Raw genomic sequence first — 15,161 nt, 5'->3', positions numbered from 1 at the left:
ATTACATTTATTTGAATGAATTCGAATATAATGATAACGAGAGAGCGAGCAAGGGAGAGAGTAGCCCACCCAGTGAAGCTTTTGGTTTATAATTAACCAAGCAGAGGTTGAAATTCAGCTGCTGTCTGTGTGTGTGTGTGTGTGTGTGTGTGTCTGTGTCTCTGTGTCTCTGTGTGTGTGTGTGTGTGTGTCTGTGTGTGTGTGTGTATGTGTCTGTGTGTGTGTCTGTGTGTGTGTGTGTATGTGTCTGTGTGTGTGTCTGTGTGTGTGTGTGTATGTGTCTGTGTGTGTGTCTGTGTGTGTGTGTGTATGTGTCTGTGTGTGTGTCTGTGTGTGTGTGTGTATGTGTCTGTGTGTGTGTCTGTGTGTGTGTGTGTATGTGTCTGTGTGTGTGTCTGTGTGTGTGTGTGTATGTGTCTGTGTGTGTGTCTGTGTGTGTGTGTGTATGTGTCTGTGTGTGTGTCTGTGTGTGTGTGTGTATGTGTCTGTGTGTGTGTCTGTGTGTGTGTGTGTATGTGTCTGTGTGTGTGTCTGTGTGTGTGTGTGTATGTGTCTGTGTGTGTGTCTGTGTGTGTGTGTGTCTGCGTGTTTCTGTGTGTGCGTGCGTGCAATTTTTAAAAAAGAAAAAAATAGATGCATATACAGGCACGTCTGCTTCATAATACAACATAAAAGCTATCTTTTAGTGAGCAAACGTGCCGCCCTTGCCTTGTGATGGCTTGGAATTCCAAGAGGAATCAGATATGCGTGTTTAGAAATAGGTCGCATGTCCAGATATCGGATATGTATCTGATTTAAAACCACATTTGGAAGTGGCCCAGATCGGATGCGGAAAAATCTAATCTTGTGCGGATTTTCTTGTTTACACGTGTGCAACAAATTACGATCTGTGTCAGATGCGAGCAAAAAAATCAGATTTTTTTTGTGCCAGTGTAAGCTAGCCCTTGGAGTACCACCAGCCCTGCACATTTTGTATGTCTCCCTATATCTGACACACCCATTACAGGTCTTGCAGTCTCTACTAATGAGCTGAGTTGAATCAGGTGTGATAGATGAGGGAGACATACAAAATTTGCAGGGCTGGTGGTACTCCAGGACAGGTTTGAAAAGCACTGATTGATTTGATAGCATTAAATTTTTTTAGATTTTCATTCCTTTACACTCCTGAAAATTTTTTTAAAGGTTGTATTGCTTTTGTTCTTTTTAGCACACATTTACTTTTTTAAATTAACTTGGGTTTAATGTGGCAACATCAGTCTGACAAAACAACACAGACAGAAACAAGAGGAGAGCTCACTGACCTATATGAAGTCCCACTGAAAGTTGATTAGGATCTTCAATAGTGTGGAGACATGTGCATTCACTGTGGAGAATTGTTTCTGGACAATCGCCCCTGTCCTCTTCGAGGTAACCTTTCCCTGGGTGGCCTTTGTGCCTTTTTCAGGATTGATGCCAATGAAGCACCTGAAATTACAATCGTCAGAGACTGAATGAAAAACTATAAGGAACACCGTGTAAACTTAAAAGGGTAGTTTGGGTTTTGCACATTGTTAGTAACTAGTACTGACATCATGAGGTATTTTGTCAAATTTTGCTGCCCGTTTTTCTATATCTTGGAAGTAATTTACTTGTTAAAATTACAAGTGTATTACTATGCACAGGAGACAGTTCACAATTTTTTTTAAATCAAGATGCAATGAGATCAGACAAAGGCATCAAGCAGCTCATGGATTTCATTTGTATTGTTCAAGCAGCTGTTTTCCCCTCTCTGATGTGTGTTTTCAAATGAGAATTAAAGGACTTCAAGTTCTTACACTTCCCTGCAGAAATCGACATGACATGTCAATTCAACTTCATGACACAACCTAGGCTTAACCACAGATTTGCCATGTCTGTAAATGTGACGCATAAAAGCTGGAAAAGACCCACTGCAATCTGGCAAAACTGATGCAAAAAAATTTAATTAGGTGTATTTTTATGAATTCTCATGTGCTTTACATAAGCCAATACTGTGGCACAGTTATGACCACAGGCCTGACAGGAGGACATTTTTGCTGTCAATTTGAAGAAAAAAATTAAGCAGCATACGCGATTGCCATACAATTGCTCAAGGCAGTCAATTCCATGTAATCAACATTTTGAATAAGTGTTTACACTAAACATCCTTTGATATTCGACTAAAATACGTCAGAAAGAATACAAGTATAATGGATGATTTTGGTTACAACCCGTATCAATCTAAGCAACTACATTTCTAACCGCAAATCAAGTTATCATAATATATGTTTTTGCTGTAGATATTAAACACTAAAACTGTTCTCCTTTTAAACATACGCCACCTTTAAACTTACATTAAATAATCGACATTTCATACATCAAGTTTGTTTAGTGATTTGTGTGTAATTTGAAGCCATTAACAACAGGCAACAAATTGTTAACTGTCCAGTTTTCAACAGCGACTAACAGTCTTAGTTTAGAGATGATCTAAAACAAACTGGATAAAACCTGGTGACTGTAAAATGCGTGTAATGTTTGAATTAACGTTTTAATTATTTCAGTGCTGAAGAGACATTTTAAAATTGATCAAATCTGATGACTGTAAATGCGTGTAAATATATGTTTGAAATATTCACATTTCAAAACCATTTTAAAACCATACACTCACTAGCTAACATTACTTATGGTAATACCCCATAATGCATTTATGCTGTCTTCTACAGTACATTACTGTTTTAATGGAAAACAGTATGTTACTGTCAGATTTTGGCCATTTTTTTACAGCAATTTTTTTACAGTGCAATGTTGATATTTCAAGTCATCAAAGCAAACATGCCCCTACCCCAAAAGTGTCTCGCCCCTATTTTGATAGCTCCGCCCCGCACATACGTACACAACCCAGGCAACGATTATGGCAGAATCTGCTCTATTATTATCTGCTGTATTAAACATATTATCTTACTTTTCGGACACGCTTTGGGAGCTGACGCTTGAAACAGACCGTGGAGGAGGTTTAGACGCTCCAGGCTTATAGGGTGTGGATATGAATGTGTCTTTATCATAGCTGAAAGGAACGACAATACGATTGCAGATGAACAAACAAGCGAACATGACACACGAGCATATTCAAGCAAAAGCCAGCATATATTAGTTCTGTGAAACAAAGCAAAACCAATGTTACTCGCCTATCGAGAAGAAACAAAGCAACCTCGGCGTCCGATCGCAGGCCTTCCGCTCCTTGAGTTCTCTCCGCTGATACGATATTTACACGGGTCCTACTTCTTGCCTTAAGCCTTATTTTGTTCCGCAGACGTTTTCCTCTTTTGTTTTTTTATCTTTCATCTCTATCTTTCTGTCGCTCGGCTCGGCTAATGTCCGTCCTGTGCACTGAACTCTCTCTCCTCCACACAATGAGTAGACACGCCCCTTACTGCTGATTGGCTACAAGTTTGTTTTGCTGCTCGGCCCGAATCAGTTTTCTAAAGTGTTTTTGAAAAAATACATACCCCACCTTTAACCATTACACTGATTGACACTTTGAACGTTTGTTATAATGAAGGGTATTTTAATTTGAAAAGAAACGTGTAATTGAAACCAGTATATGATTCACAAAGGGCCTGTTTACACCTGGTCATTTCATGTGTTTTCGCTGATCAGATATCTATCTGATTTGTTAAAACGCTTCCATTTACACTTGGCCACATACAGTTCATGTGTCGTCGCATAACGGATATAAATCCCATCTTCAATTCCTGCGCTATATTTAAATTTAACAGAATTCACGTCAACAAAATCAAAAGATAAGAGCTGTGTTTTATTAATTATCAGCTCATTTCAAGATCAAAGACCGCAATAGGAGAGCGCGCGGCATCAGCACTGGAAAGAAAAGTTTGTCTTGCTACTTCTAATAAAGATTATTGTGTGTTGACCGTCTGCTTCTTACTTTCAGTTTCATTCGCGGCAGTTTGTGCGGCAGATTGCTGAAGAGATGCTCGGCTACTCCTCCGCAGCGATGTGTGTTGCATTAGCGCAGTCTGACTAATGTCATATAGCCTATAACATGCTCTCACACTTTATTATTTTAACATTTTGAGAGGAGTAAAATTTACATATGTGGTTTCAACAACCAGATGCATTTACACTTGTCCGGTTTCGTCTGGAATGCGGACCAGACCACCTCCTGAAGTGGTTTGAGCTTTCGGAGGGCATTTACACCTGGTCTTTTCACGATCGGATAGCTGTCCGATCAGACAAAACGCATGAAGTGACCAGGTGTAAACAGCCCCATATTGTCTTAATACAATGAATGTTTCACATTCTGTAATTGATGTCAAATCTGTTCTCACAGATCCTCATACTGGACCATTTCACCACGCGCCTCCTCTCCTCCTGCTGCAAAATGTCCGACCTCATGTCGGAGGGCATCACAAGTAAGTAAAAGCTCCAGTTCTGTTGTATATCATGTGTGTTGGACCGAAATCCAGCTGTCTGCCGATTCAGTGTTTTAACTTCATAGTGTAGTGAGAGTTGGACACTTCCTGTGTTTTCCAGAAGGGGCAAAAGCCAGCATATATTAGTTCTGTGAAACAAAGCAAAACCAATGTTACTCGCCTATCGAGAAGAAACAAAGCAACCTCGGCGTCCGATCGCAGGCCTTCCGCTCCTTGAGTTCTCTCCGCTGATACGATATTTACACGGGTCCTACTTCTTGCCTTAAGCCTTATTTTGTTCCGCAGACGTTTTCCTCTTTTGTTTTTTTATCTTTCATCTCTATCTTTCTGTCGCTCGGCTCGGCTAATGTCCGTCCTGTGCACTGAACTCTCTCTCCTCCACACAATGAGTAGACACGCCCCTTACTGCTGATTGGCTACAAGTTTGTTTTGCTGCTCGGCCCGAATCAGTTTTCTAAAGTGTTTTTGAAAAAATACATACCCCACCTTTAACCATTACACTGATTGACACTTTGAACGTTTGTTATAATGAAGGGTATTTTAATTTGAAAAGAAACGTGTAATTGAAACCAGTATATGATTCACAAAGGGCCTGTTTACACCTGGTCATTTCATGTGTTTTCGCTGATCAGATATCTATCTGATTTGTTAAAACGCTTCCATTTACACTTGGCCACATACAGTTCATGTGTCGTCGCATAACGGATATAAATCCCATCTTCAATTCCTGCGCTATATTTAAATTTAACAGAATTCACGTCAACAAAATCAAAAGATAAGAGCTGTGTTTTATTAATTATCAGCTCATTTCAAGATCAAAGACCGCAATAGGAGAGCGCGCGGCATCAGCACTGGAAAGAAAAGTTTGTCTTGCTACTTCTAATAAAGATTATTGTGTGTTGACCGTCTGCTTCTTACTTTCAGTTTCATTCGCGGCAGTTTGTGCGGCAGATTGCTGAAGAGATGCTCGGCTACTCCTCCGCAGCGATGTGTGTTGCATTAGCGCAGTCTGACTAATGTCATATAGCCTATAACATGCTCTCACACTTTATTATTTTAACATTTTGAGAGGAGTAAAATTTACATATGTGGTTTCAACAACCAGATGCATTTACACTTGTCCAGTTTCATCTGGAATGCGGACCAGACCACCTCCTGAAGTGGTTTGAGCTTTCGGAGGGCATTTACACCTGGTCTTTTCACGATCGGATAGCTGTCCGATCAGACAAAACGCATGAAGTGACCAGGTGTAAACAGCCCCATATTGTCTTAATACAATGAATGTTTCACATTCTGTAATTGATGTCAAATCTGTTCTCACAGATCCTCATACTGGACCATTTCACCACGCGCCTCCTCTCCTCCTGCTGCAAAATGTCCGACCTCATGTCGGAGGGCATCACAAGTAAGTAAAAGCTCCAGTTCTGTTGTATATCATGTGTGTTGGACCGAAATCCAGCTGTCTGCCGATTCAGTGTTTTAACTTCATAGTGTAGTGAGAGTTGGACACTTCCTGTGTTTTCCAGAAGGGAAGCTTTTCGTTTCCTCCATGTCAAGCAAAAGAATCGACATGTGCTGGATGGGGAATTATTGTCATAACGTGTTACCTCTCATTTGTTCACAGTTGTGGAGGACCTGCACAAAAACAGAGAACCAGTTCCAGAGATGAAGGCCATCTATTTCATGAGACCCACTGCCATGGTCAGAGCTCAGGAGACACAAATAATACGCATAACATCTCTTACTTTACTGTGTTGATCTGTTTGTGACCCGGATGTTTTATATTTGCAGTGTATTGATGCATTTATTAATGACTTCAACCCGAAACCCAAATACAAAGCTGCCTATGTCTTCTTCACTGACTGTGAGTTCACTGATATGATTATCTCAAAAGTGGAATGGATTGTGTTAGTGCTGTCAAACGATTAATCGCAATTAATCATTTCTAAAATGTCTTTGATTACGTAATGTATGTGTGAACGGTATATCTTTATTATGTATATATAAATACATGCACATACAGTATATATTTTGAAAATATTTGCATGTATGTATTTATATTCCTGTAATTTACATTATATATATATATATATATAATACAAATTTATTTAATATTTTAACATAACATATTTTCCTTAAACATATGCATGTATGTGTATTTATATATACATAATAAATATACGCAGTACACACTTGCATACATTTATCAGTAAAATAAACTAAACGTTTATTTTGGATGCGATTAATCACGATTAATCATTTGACAGCGCTGTGTTATTTTCATCAAGAGTGATGTTTTCATTACTTTTGTATCAAACTGGCCACAGACTGTCCTGATGAGCTCTTCGACAAGATGAAGAAGAGCTGTGCCAAGCACATTAAAGTGTGTAAAGAGATCAACATCTCGTTTCTGCCACTGGAAGCACAGGTGAGTATCTGGAGATTCGTTTAGCCTGTTATGGCTGAGTATTGTGTTGTTAATGACTGTGTGTGTGTTGTATGTGTCACCTGTGCAGGTGTTCAGCTGTGATAACGCAGAGGCCTTCAAGAGCATCTACACTCCGAACAGTCAGGACAGAGATCAGACCCTGGAGACGATAGCTGATCAGATCGTAACGCTCTGTGCCACGCTGGACGAGTATCCTGGAGTCAGATTCAAGAAGTATACAGTCAGCCTGCTCTTACTCACTTCACATGTGCTCAAGTTACACCTGGTGCTTGAATGGAGCTTTAATCTAGGTTTCTGTAATACATTTTCTGTTCTATGTAGAGATCCGAATCTTAATTATGGCAAGAAGTTGGCTGAACTTGTGGATAATAAACTGGCACGACATTATGAGTTGGATGATAATTCAAAGAAAAAGGTGAGAGCTGTTGAGTGTTTATAACAACCTCCTCGCATTACAGCGTATCCGATTGATATGGTATTTATTAATATATTTATTTGCTCTGAAATGGATAGCAGCAATATCTGTTTGGTTGAAAATCTAAGTAAATTCAAATGTTTAAAGCAAGAAATAAAATACAGTACAAAATACATGGGAATTAAATAAAACAATTTTTTTAATTGTAAAAAAAAAATAATAATAAGTTAAGTGGCTTGTTCAGTGCATTTAATTCCATGAAGATTTTTGAGGATTGATGACAATCCGTTCTGAAGCAGTTTCATTGGATAAGATAGTTTGAAAGAACTGATTCAGGAAAATGAATTGGCAACTGTATAAGCCCAAGTTTTATAGGATTGGCGAATAAGATTGTGTTCTCCCTGAGGCTTTTATAAAAAAATGTTTTAACCCATAATGTTTGTAATCTTGTTCTTTTTCTGATGTGGTCTTTTAAGTGATATTTCTGCTTGCACAAACTGTCTCGTCAGTACTTTCTTTTCACATTCAGGGAAAAACGCAGGCTCAGCTTCTGATTGTCGATCGTGCGCTGGACCCTGTTAGTCCTATTCTTCACGAGCTCACCTACCAGGCCATGGCTTTTGACCTCATATCAATAAAGGACAACGCCTATGAGTATGACGCCGCAACTTAATTCAGCCAAATCAATTGATCTTTATTTACTTTAACAGACACCCCTGCTCTCATTTTGGTTCTCCTGCGTATTGGTGTTTTTCTGTGTGTCTTCTCTTAGGTATACGTTAAAGGATGGCTCTAAGAAAGAAGCTTTACTGACTGAAGAGGATGAATTATGGGTCAAACTACGCCACATGCACATTGCTGAGGTCGCTGGGTGAGTAGAATTACTTTAGTTCAATCTGCACAGTTTGGCACACAGTCACTGGGAGGAGTGATCAGTTTTCTTTAAACTGGACTGTATGTGTCAGTTCTTTTCTGTATTCAATAAAATACATTACAGTTTAAAAGTTTGGGGTTGTAAGATTTATGTTTTTGAAAGAGGTCACCTCTGCTCACCGAGGCTGCATGTATTTTATCAAAAATAAAGTTAAAAAACTGTAATATTATGAATAGAGCTGTCAGTTAAACATGTTAACATAATTAGTTAAAAATAACGCAATTGAAATATTTTAATGCAGTTAATGCACTGGCCCCGCCCCCAGACCTGTACGTCATCTTGCATTTCATATAGTTGAGTGTTGACAAATATGATGCAGGACAATGCAGTTATGCCCTAAAATTCAAGATATTAGTGCAAAAATGCTCCAGTTTTTGTCTCATATTTATATCATATGATAAGTGATATAACACGAGCAGCAAGAGCAATGAGTGCTATTTGACCTGAATATATCGATTGCAAATGTAATTTTATACAGCAGTTCAGTAAATAAGACATTTATATTGTGTTATATTTTAAACACAATATTGTCTGTTTTTTCTCAGTTTTGCCATCAAAAATATTACCTATAACGCCACAGCAGAACTGTTGTGTGTCTCTGAGCAACACAGCAGTGTTTAGTTTCTGAATGAATCCGCATTTCGATCATTTACTCACACCTGAATGACTGTGTGGAACATAAAAGAAGGTATTTTGAAGACTGTTGTTAACAAAGCTGTTTTGGTTACCAATTACTTCTATTGCATGAATGAAAAAATCTGAGATGTTTCTCAAATTATCTATTTTTTGTCCATAGCTTATGTTGGGCCGTTGTAGCCTAAATGTTTATGTGTAATAAATTTTATGTTGAATCAAATAAAATATTTCTTTCAAGAGCTACCATTTGTAATGTCTACTTAATACTTTCTCATTTAACAAAAAATAGCTTTAAATAATCTTTTGGGGGTATTTTTATAGCCATATATAATTTGTGGTTAATTGTGTTAATTTAAAAAAAAAATTAATCGACTGACAACACTAATTATGAAATATTATTTTATTAAAAAGAACTGTTTCCCATGTGAATACATGTTAAAATGTAATTTATTTCTGTGATCAAAGCTGAATATTCAGCATCATTCCTCTAGTCTTCAGTGTCACACGATCCTTCAGAAATCAGTCTAATATGCTGATTTGCTGCTCAAGAAACATTTCGGATTATTATCAATGTTGAAAACAGTTGTGCTGCCCAATAGTTTGATATAATTTCTATTTCTGGATTCTTTGATAATTAGAAAGTTCAGAAGAACAGCATTTATTTGAAATATAAATTTTTTGTAACATTATAAATGGCACTTTTGATCAAGTCAATGCATCCTTGATGAATAAATGTATTAATTTCTTAAAAAAATTAAATAAAATCACACTGACCCAAACTCCTTCCTCCTCCTTGGAGCTTATTGCAGTACATTATGGGATTGCTTTATCCACAAAAGATAAATGCATTGTAGCTTTGGTATTTGCCAAATGGGGGTTATGCACAACAAACCCCTGTAAAACAAGCAGATGTGATGTTAAGCACAAAGCCTATTATTGTCATAAATGTCCTTGTTAATGTAACCAGCACTATTGTATTTATTTATTCCAAAGGCAAATCCCCAAACTGGTGAAGGAAATCTCTGCCAGCAGAGGTGAGAAGAAACAGTCCAATGAGAAGGTACAGTATATTTTTACAACACCTCCAAACAATAACGGTAGTGTCCAGTTGCAGATTCCCTCATATGAGTATGTCATAGATGCCCCTGTCATTGGCAGATCTCAATCGGAGGCCTATCACAGCTCATGAAGAAGATGCCAGCCTTCCGCAAGCAATTGACTCAGGTAAAGCCGCCTCGCATGTCCTGAAAGAGCATGCTATCACATGATGCCTGTGACTGTGGACGATCACATTCATATACACTCAATAGTGGTGGTCGAGGCTGCCTAAAATACTCACTTGCAGTTTAATGTTTCCCATTTCTCTCCCTCAGAAAAATGTCCACTTAAGTTTAGCTGAGGATCTGATGAGTCATTACCAGAAGAATGTGGAAAAACTCTGCAAAGCCGAACAGGTAAAGCTTAATGATGCCTTGAGAGAAAGGATACCCTCTTCTGTCGAGAGTGTGTCTCACATGGTCTTTTTGTGCTTTGCATGTAGGATCTGGCTGTAGGTGCAGATGCTGAAGGACAGAAGGTCAAGGACCCCATGAGGACATTACTTCCTGTGCTGTTACACCCACATGACACCACTGATAAGATCCGGGCCGTTCTTCTCTACATCTTCAGTCTGAACGGTGGGCATTTTTCCTTTCTTGACATGTAGTGATTGGGAAACTGTCCAGCTTGGTACACTGCCGTTCAAAAGTTTGGGATCAGTAAGATTTTTAATGTTTTTTAAAGAAGTTTCTTCTGCTCATCAAGACTGTATTTGATCAAAAATACAGAAAAAATAACAAATTTTGTGCAATATTATTTAATATACAATATTTTGCTTAAGACAGTGGAGATCTGACAGGAAGCGAGGGGGGTGGGGGGGTGTCGAACTCGGGACACCCGATGCCCAACTGTGCCATATGTGACCCTGGACCACAAAACCAGTCATAAGGATTTTTTTTTAAATTAAGATTAAATAAGCTTTCAATTGATGTATGGTTTGATAGGATAGGACAATATTTGCCTGAGATAAAGCTTTTTGAAAATCTGGAATCTGAGGGTGCATACAAATCTAAATATTGAGAAAATCACCTTTAAAGTTGTCCAAATGAAGTTCTTAGCAATGCATATTACTAATCAAAAAATTAGGTTTTGATATATTTACGATAGGAAATTTACAAAATATCTTCATAGAACATGATCTTTACTTAATCCTAATGATTTTTGGCATAAAAGAAAAATCACTAAAAATAGCTAAAACTGGAATACCGGTTCATTAATGTCTCCAGATATGTTGGTGCCAACTAATTCAGAGATTTAAAGACTAAAGGTTTATATTCAATTCGGAGATGGACCGGCAACGATTTGAGAGAAGACAAGATAGGGGTAATATGATTACACTTTCGAGTGCCGGTCAGCAATTTCGCAGCTGCATTTTGAACTGCCTGTAGACGTGCCAGGGCTTTCTGGCCAACTCCCATATAGAGAGAATTACAATAGTCTAAGCATGAAAAAATAGAGGTGCGAATAACTGTCTCTAGGTCTCTAAAAGAGAGAAAAGGCTCCATCTTTGCTAGAAGTCTCAAATTAAAAAAGCAAGATTTGACCACCAAATTTATTTGCTTGGCAAATTTAAAGTCAAAAAGTACACCTAGATTTTTCACCACTGCTTTATTATGCTTAGTAGTTTGATTGCTGACTGGGCCAAAAAAACCCATTTTATTTTCATTAAATTTTAAAAAGTTTAACGCCATTCAGTCCTTGATGTCAGTTAAGCAGTGCAAAAGCGAGCTCATACCAGACCCATTGTCTTTTTGAAGTGGCAGATAAATCTGCATATCATCGGCATAAAAATTAAACGAAACTCCATGTTTCCTATGTATAGTTCCTAAAGGGAGAAGGTACAATGACAACAGAAGGGGGGCAAGAATAGAGCCTTGAGGGACTCCACACTTTAGTGGAGCTGGCGCTGACATACATTTGCCCAATTTTACAGCGAAACTTCTATCTGCTAGATACAACTTAAACCATTTAAGAGCTATTCCACAAATTCCAACATGGATTTCCAGCCTAGAAACCGAAATATTATGATCAACGGTGTCGAAGGCTGCACTCAGGTCCAATAACATTAGGATCGACAAGGTTCCAGAACCAGCATTTAATAGTTATCATTTTAAACCCTTAAAAGTGCTGATTCTGTGCTATGTTTTGCCCTAAACCCAGATTGAATAACTTCAAAAATTGAATTATTTTCTAAAAATGATTGTATTTGAATAAAAACTGTAGAACCTTAGAAAGAAAAGGCAGTTTCGAGATTCGTCAAACTAATTTTTGATCAAATAAATACAGCCTTGATGAGCAGAAGAGGCTCTTCATTAAAAAACATTTAAAGTCTTACTCATCCCAAACTTTTGAATGGCAGTGTGTGTTTTCCTGCTGGATGAGTGCAGCTGAAGGTGTGTTTGTGTGTGATGAGCAGGTACGACAGCGGAGAACCTGAATAAACTGATTCAGCATGTGAAAATCGAGTATGAGAGAGGGTATATCCTGAACTGGGAACATCTGGGAGTTCCCATCCTATCCACGGTGAGTCCGCGGATGCTTTCTGTCTCCTCTGGCACTGCTTCTTTTCCTACTGATATTGCATAATTCACTCATACTGTTGACTTATTATTTGGTTCTGATGCGTTCTGATTTGCAGTTTTGTAGTTTTAAATGTATTTGGCATCCATACAAACGGAATTTCATGACACTCAATGGCATTTTCTAAACTACAGCAAAGGCTAATTTTATTATTGATTTAAGAGTATCGAGTTTTGACATTTCTGATTGGACGTGCGAAATACAAATGCTGTTTAACAGGGATGTATTTTTTCTGATATTCAGTTTTACCTCCGTCTCTCTTCATAACAGCCGAGCATGTTCTCATTTCGTAAACAATCTCGGAGAGACCGGTCAGATGAGGAGACTTTCAAAGTGTCTCGCTGGACACCCATCATTAAAGATGTAATGGAGGTGAGTGACACTTACTCCTAAACGTCAGTTGCCAAACTGTGTCTAAAGCACTGTTAGACAAACATATGCAGGGCTCAGCAATAAAGTGTTATTTAAATTTTTTTTGCTTTGCTTTATATGATCACTTTTTTGTGCTAAGTCCACTACTGTTTTTCAGTGTACACTAAAATTCAAAATTTTGGGATCAGTACGATTTTGTAAAATATTTTTGAAGGTTGCATTTATTTGATCCAGAAAAAAACAGTAATATTGTGAAATATAATTATTGCAATTTAGAAAATAATTTTTCTATCTTGAGTATTTTTTTTATAAAAATGTAATTTAAAATGGTGCAAAGCTGAATTTTCAGCATTATTACTCTAGACTTCAGTATCAGTTCTGATCAAATGGTATGAAATAAAAGTATGTATTTCTTTCAAAAAAACTAAGTTTTATACTAACTTACAATACATATATTATAAGTTGTTGGATAGGCCATTCTAGACTGACTCATGGGCATTTATTGAGGAGTGAAGAAGCACCAAAATGTCAATACTGTATCACCAACTTGTCTATAAAACATATATTTTTGGTGTGTCCTATTTTTTAATTTTACGAGACTATCGCAAACGTTTAAGGACTTTTTTTTTATTGACCAAGAATAACTTGTTTAAATTTTATTGCAAGTACATTTAAAAACTGTTTTAGAGAATTGTGCTTGCTCTTGTCGAATTTTACAGAAAAAATGAAAACAGTTGTTTTTTATTATATTGTATTTATAATATTATGTTGTTGAATGTTTTATTTGTGTCTGATGTAATAGCCAATGCAGCTGAAATCGCAATAAATGTACATAAAACCCCTCAAACATTTTTTTGACCACAATATATTTGCCACAAATTAAAATGGCAACAAGTTGAGAACTATACAGATATAATGCAACCATAAATGTATATTCTGAAAAACTAAATATTTATGTTTGCAAGACATAAAAATGGATGTACAAGAACAGTGAATTTAAAACTACCCCAAGAAGTCAAGTAACTGACCTGAAGTGCTCTCACACTGCCCTTGGGCTAGCAGCCGTCCTTATTGTGGAGCCCTGATATATAATACAGCAGGATACGAGCTTACAGTTATAATGTATAATGTAAAAAATAACCCATTGCACATATGAATTGTTCAGGGCCACTGACATTGTATTCTAAGTTATGACTGACAGATCAAATGTCATGCTTCCAGAAATCATAAAAAGACAATGTCTTATTTCTTGTCAGTTATATATAGCACTGGTAAAAGCCATTGGGTTAGACAGTCATGTGTTGATTTCCAGAGGACAGTTTCTTCTTCAAGAGAAAAGAAACTAAATTGCACTATTAAAACTATTGCACTATTAAATTGCACTATACATTGGTCAGGCAGGTTCACAGCAGCCACCATGAGAATAGTATTAATCAGAGTTTCTTTTGTACACTTATGTAGCATTAGTTTTATTCCACAAACTTCTATAATGCCCCTTATTTAACTGTAGACTGTTTTTGTTACTGTAGTTGTATGTCTTCTATATGTAAATGACTATGTATCCCTGCATAAGGCAGATCCAAGTTGCTAAATACTTAAAATATATATTAAACGTTGGTCATATGTAAACTGTGAAATTAAAATTCTCTCATTATTTGCTCACCCTCATGACGCCCCAAATCTCTGTGGCTTGTTTTCTTCTGTGAAATACAAATGAAGATATTTGAAATGTGAGCGATTTCTGTCCCTCCATTGAAAATCCATCCCACCATCATTTTTAAGTTTCAAGTAGCATATAAGGACATGACAAAATTAATTCACATGAATCGAGTGGTTTAATCCAAATCTTCTGAGGAGACACGATGACTTTGAATAGATTTAATACACAAATATTATGTAAAAGTTATGTTTTAGTCATTAGTGAGAAGAGCCAATAAAGATGAATGTCTTGTTGCATATTGATAAATCCGCTTGTGTCCGTTAAATCTGTGTCTGTGTGTCTCTGTGTGTCTCTGTGTGTCTCTGTGTGTCTCTGTGTGTCTCTGTGTGTCTCTGTGTGTCTCTGTGTGTCTCTGTGTGTCTCTGTGTGTCTCTGTGTGTCTCTGTGTGTCTCTGTGTGTCTCTGTGTGTCTCTGTGTGTCTCTGTGTGTCTCTGTGTGTCTCTGTGTGTCTCTGTGTGTCTCTGTGTGTCTCTGTGTGTCTCTGTGTGTCTCTGTGTGTCTCTGTGTG

The 15,161-nt window shown here is 37.5% G+C and overlaps 1 protein-coding gene across 3 annotated transcripts in view; it reads left to right on the top strand.

The window, feature by feature from the left end:
* The window catches only part of LOC107571803 (syntaxin-binding protein 3-like), a 26,498-nt gene that overhangs the window by 7,827 nt on the left and 3,510 nt on the right, over positions 1 to 15,161 (top strand). For 2 of the 3 annotated variants that reach the window (XM_016258176.1, XM_016258179.1), the window contains exons 3-16: positions 4,346 to 4,427; positions 6,073 to 6,149; positions 6,240 to 6,312; positions 6,776 to 6,876; positions 6,965 to 7,110; positions 7,219 to 7,312; positions 7,842 to 7,966; positions 8,085 to 8,183; positions 9,876 to 9,942; positions 10,041 to 10,106; positions 10,256 to 10,336; positions 10,423 to 10,558; positions 12,397 to 12,503; positions 12,831 to 12,932. In XM_016258176.1, the coding sequence (XP_016113662.1) occupies positions 4,346 to 4,427; positions 6,073 to 6,149; positions 6,240 to 6,312; positions 6,776 to 6,876; positions 6,965 to 7,110; positions 7,219 to 7,312; positions 7,842 to 7,966; positions 8,085 to 8,183; positions 9,876 to 9,942; positions 10,041 to 10,106; positions 10,256 to 10,336; positions 10,423 to 10,558; positions 12,397 to 12,503; positions 12,831 to 12,932 (1,356 nt within the window). Of the gene's footprint in view, positions 1 to 4,345; positions 4,428 to 5,731; positions 5,854 to 6,072; positions 6,150 to 6,239; positions 6,313 to 6,775; positions 6,877 to 6,964; positions 7,111 to 7,218; positions 7,313 to 7,841; positions 7,967 to 8,084; positions 8,184 to 9,875; positions 9,943 to 10,040; positions 10,107 to 10,255; positions 10,337 to 10,422; positions 10,559 to 12,396; positions 12,504 to 12,830; positions 12,933 to 15,161 lie in introns of those variants that run through there. The other variant, XM_016258177.1, reaches the window with a different exon arrangement.

The sequence above is a fragment of the Sinocyclocheilus grahami genome, unplaced genomic scaffold, assembly GCF_001515645.1.
Source record: "Sinocyclocheilus grahami isolate Dianchi unplaced genomic scaffold, SAMN03320097.WGS_v1.1 scaffold1653.1, whole genome shotgun sequence".
Classification (NCBI taxonomy): domain Eukaryota; kingdom Metazoa; phylum Chordata; class Actinopteri; order Cypriniformes; family Cyprinidae; genus Sinocyclocheilus; species Sinocyclocheilus grahami.
Note: the sequence above shows the minus strand (reverse complement) of the source record. Positions and strands in the feature narration are given on the sequence as shown.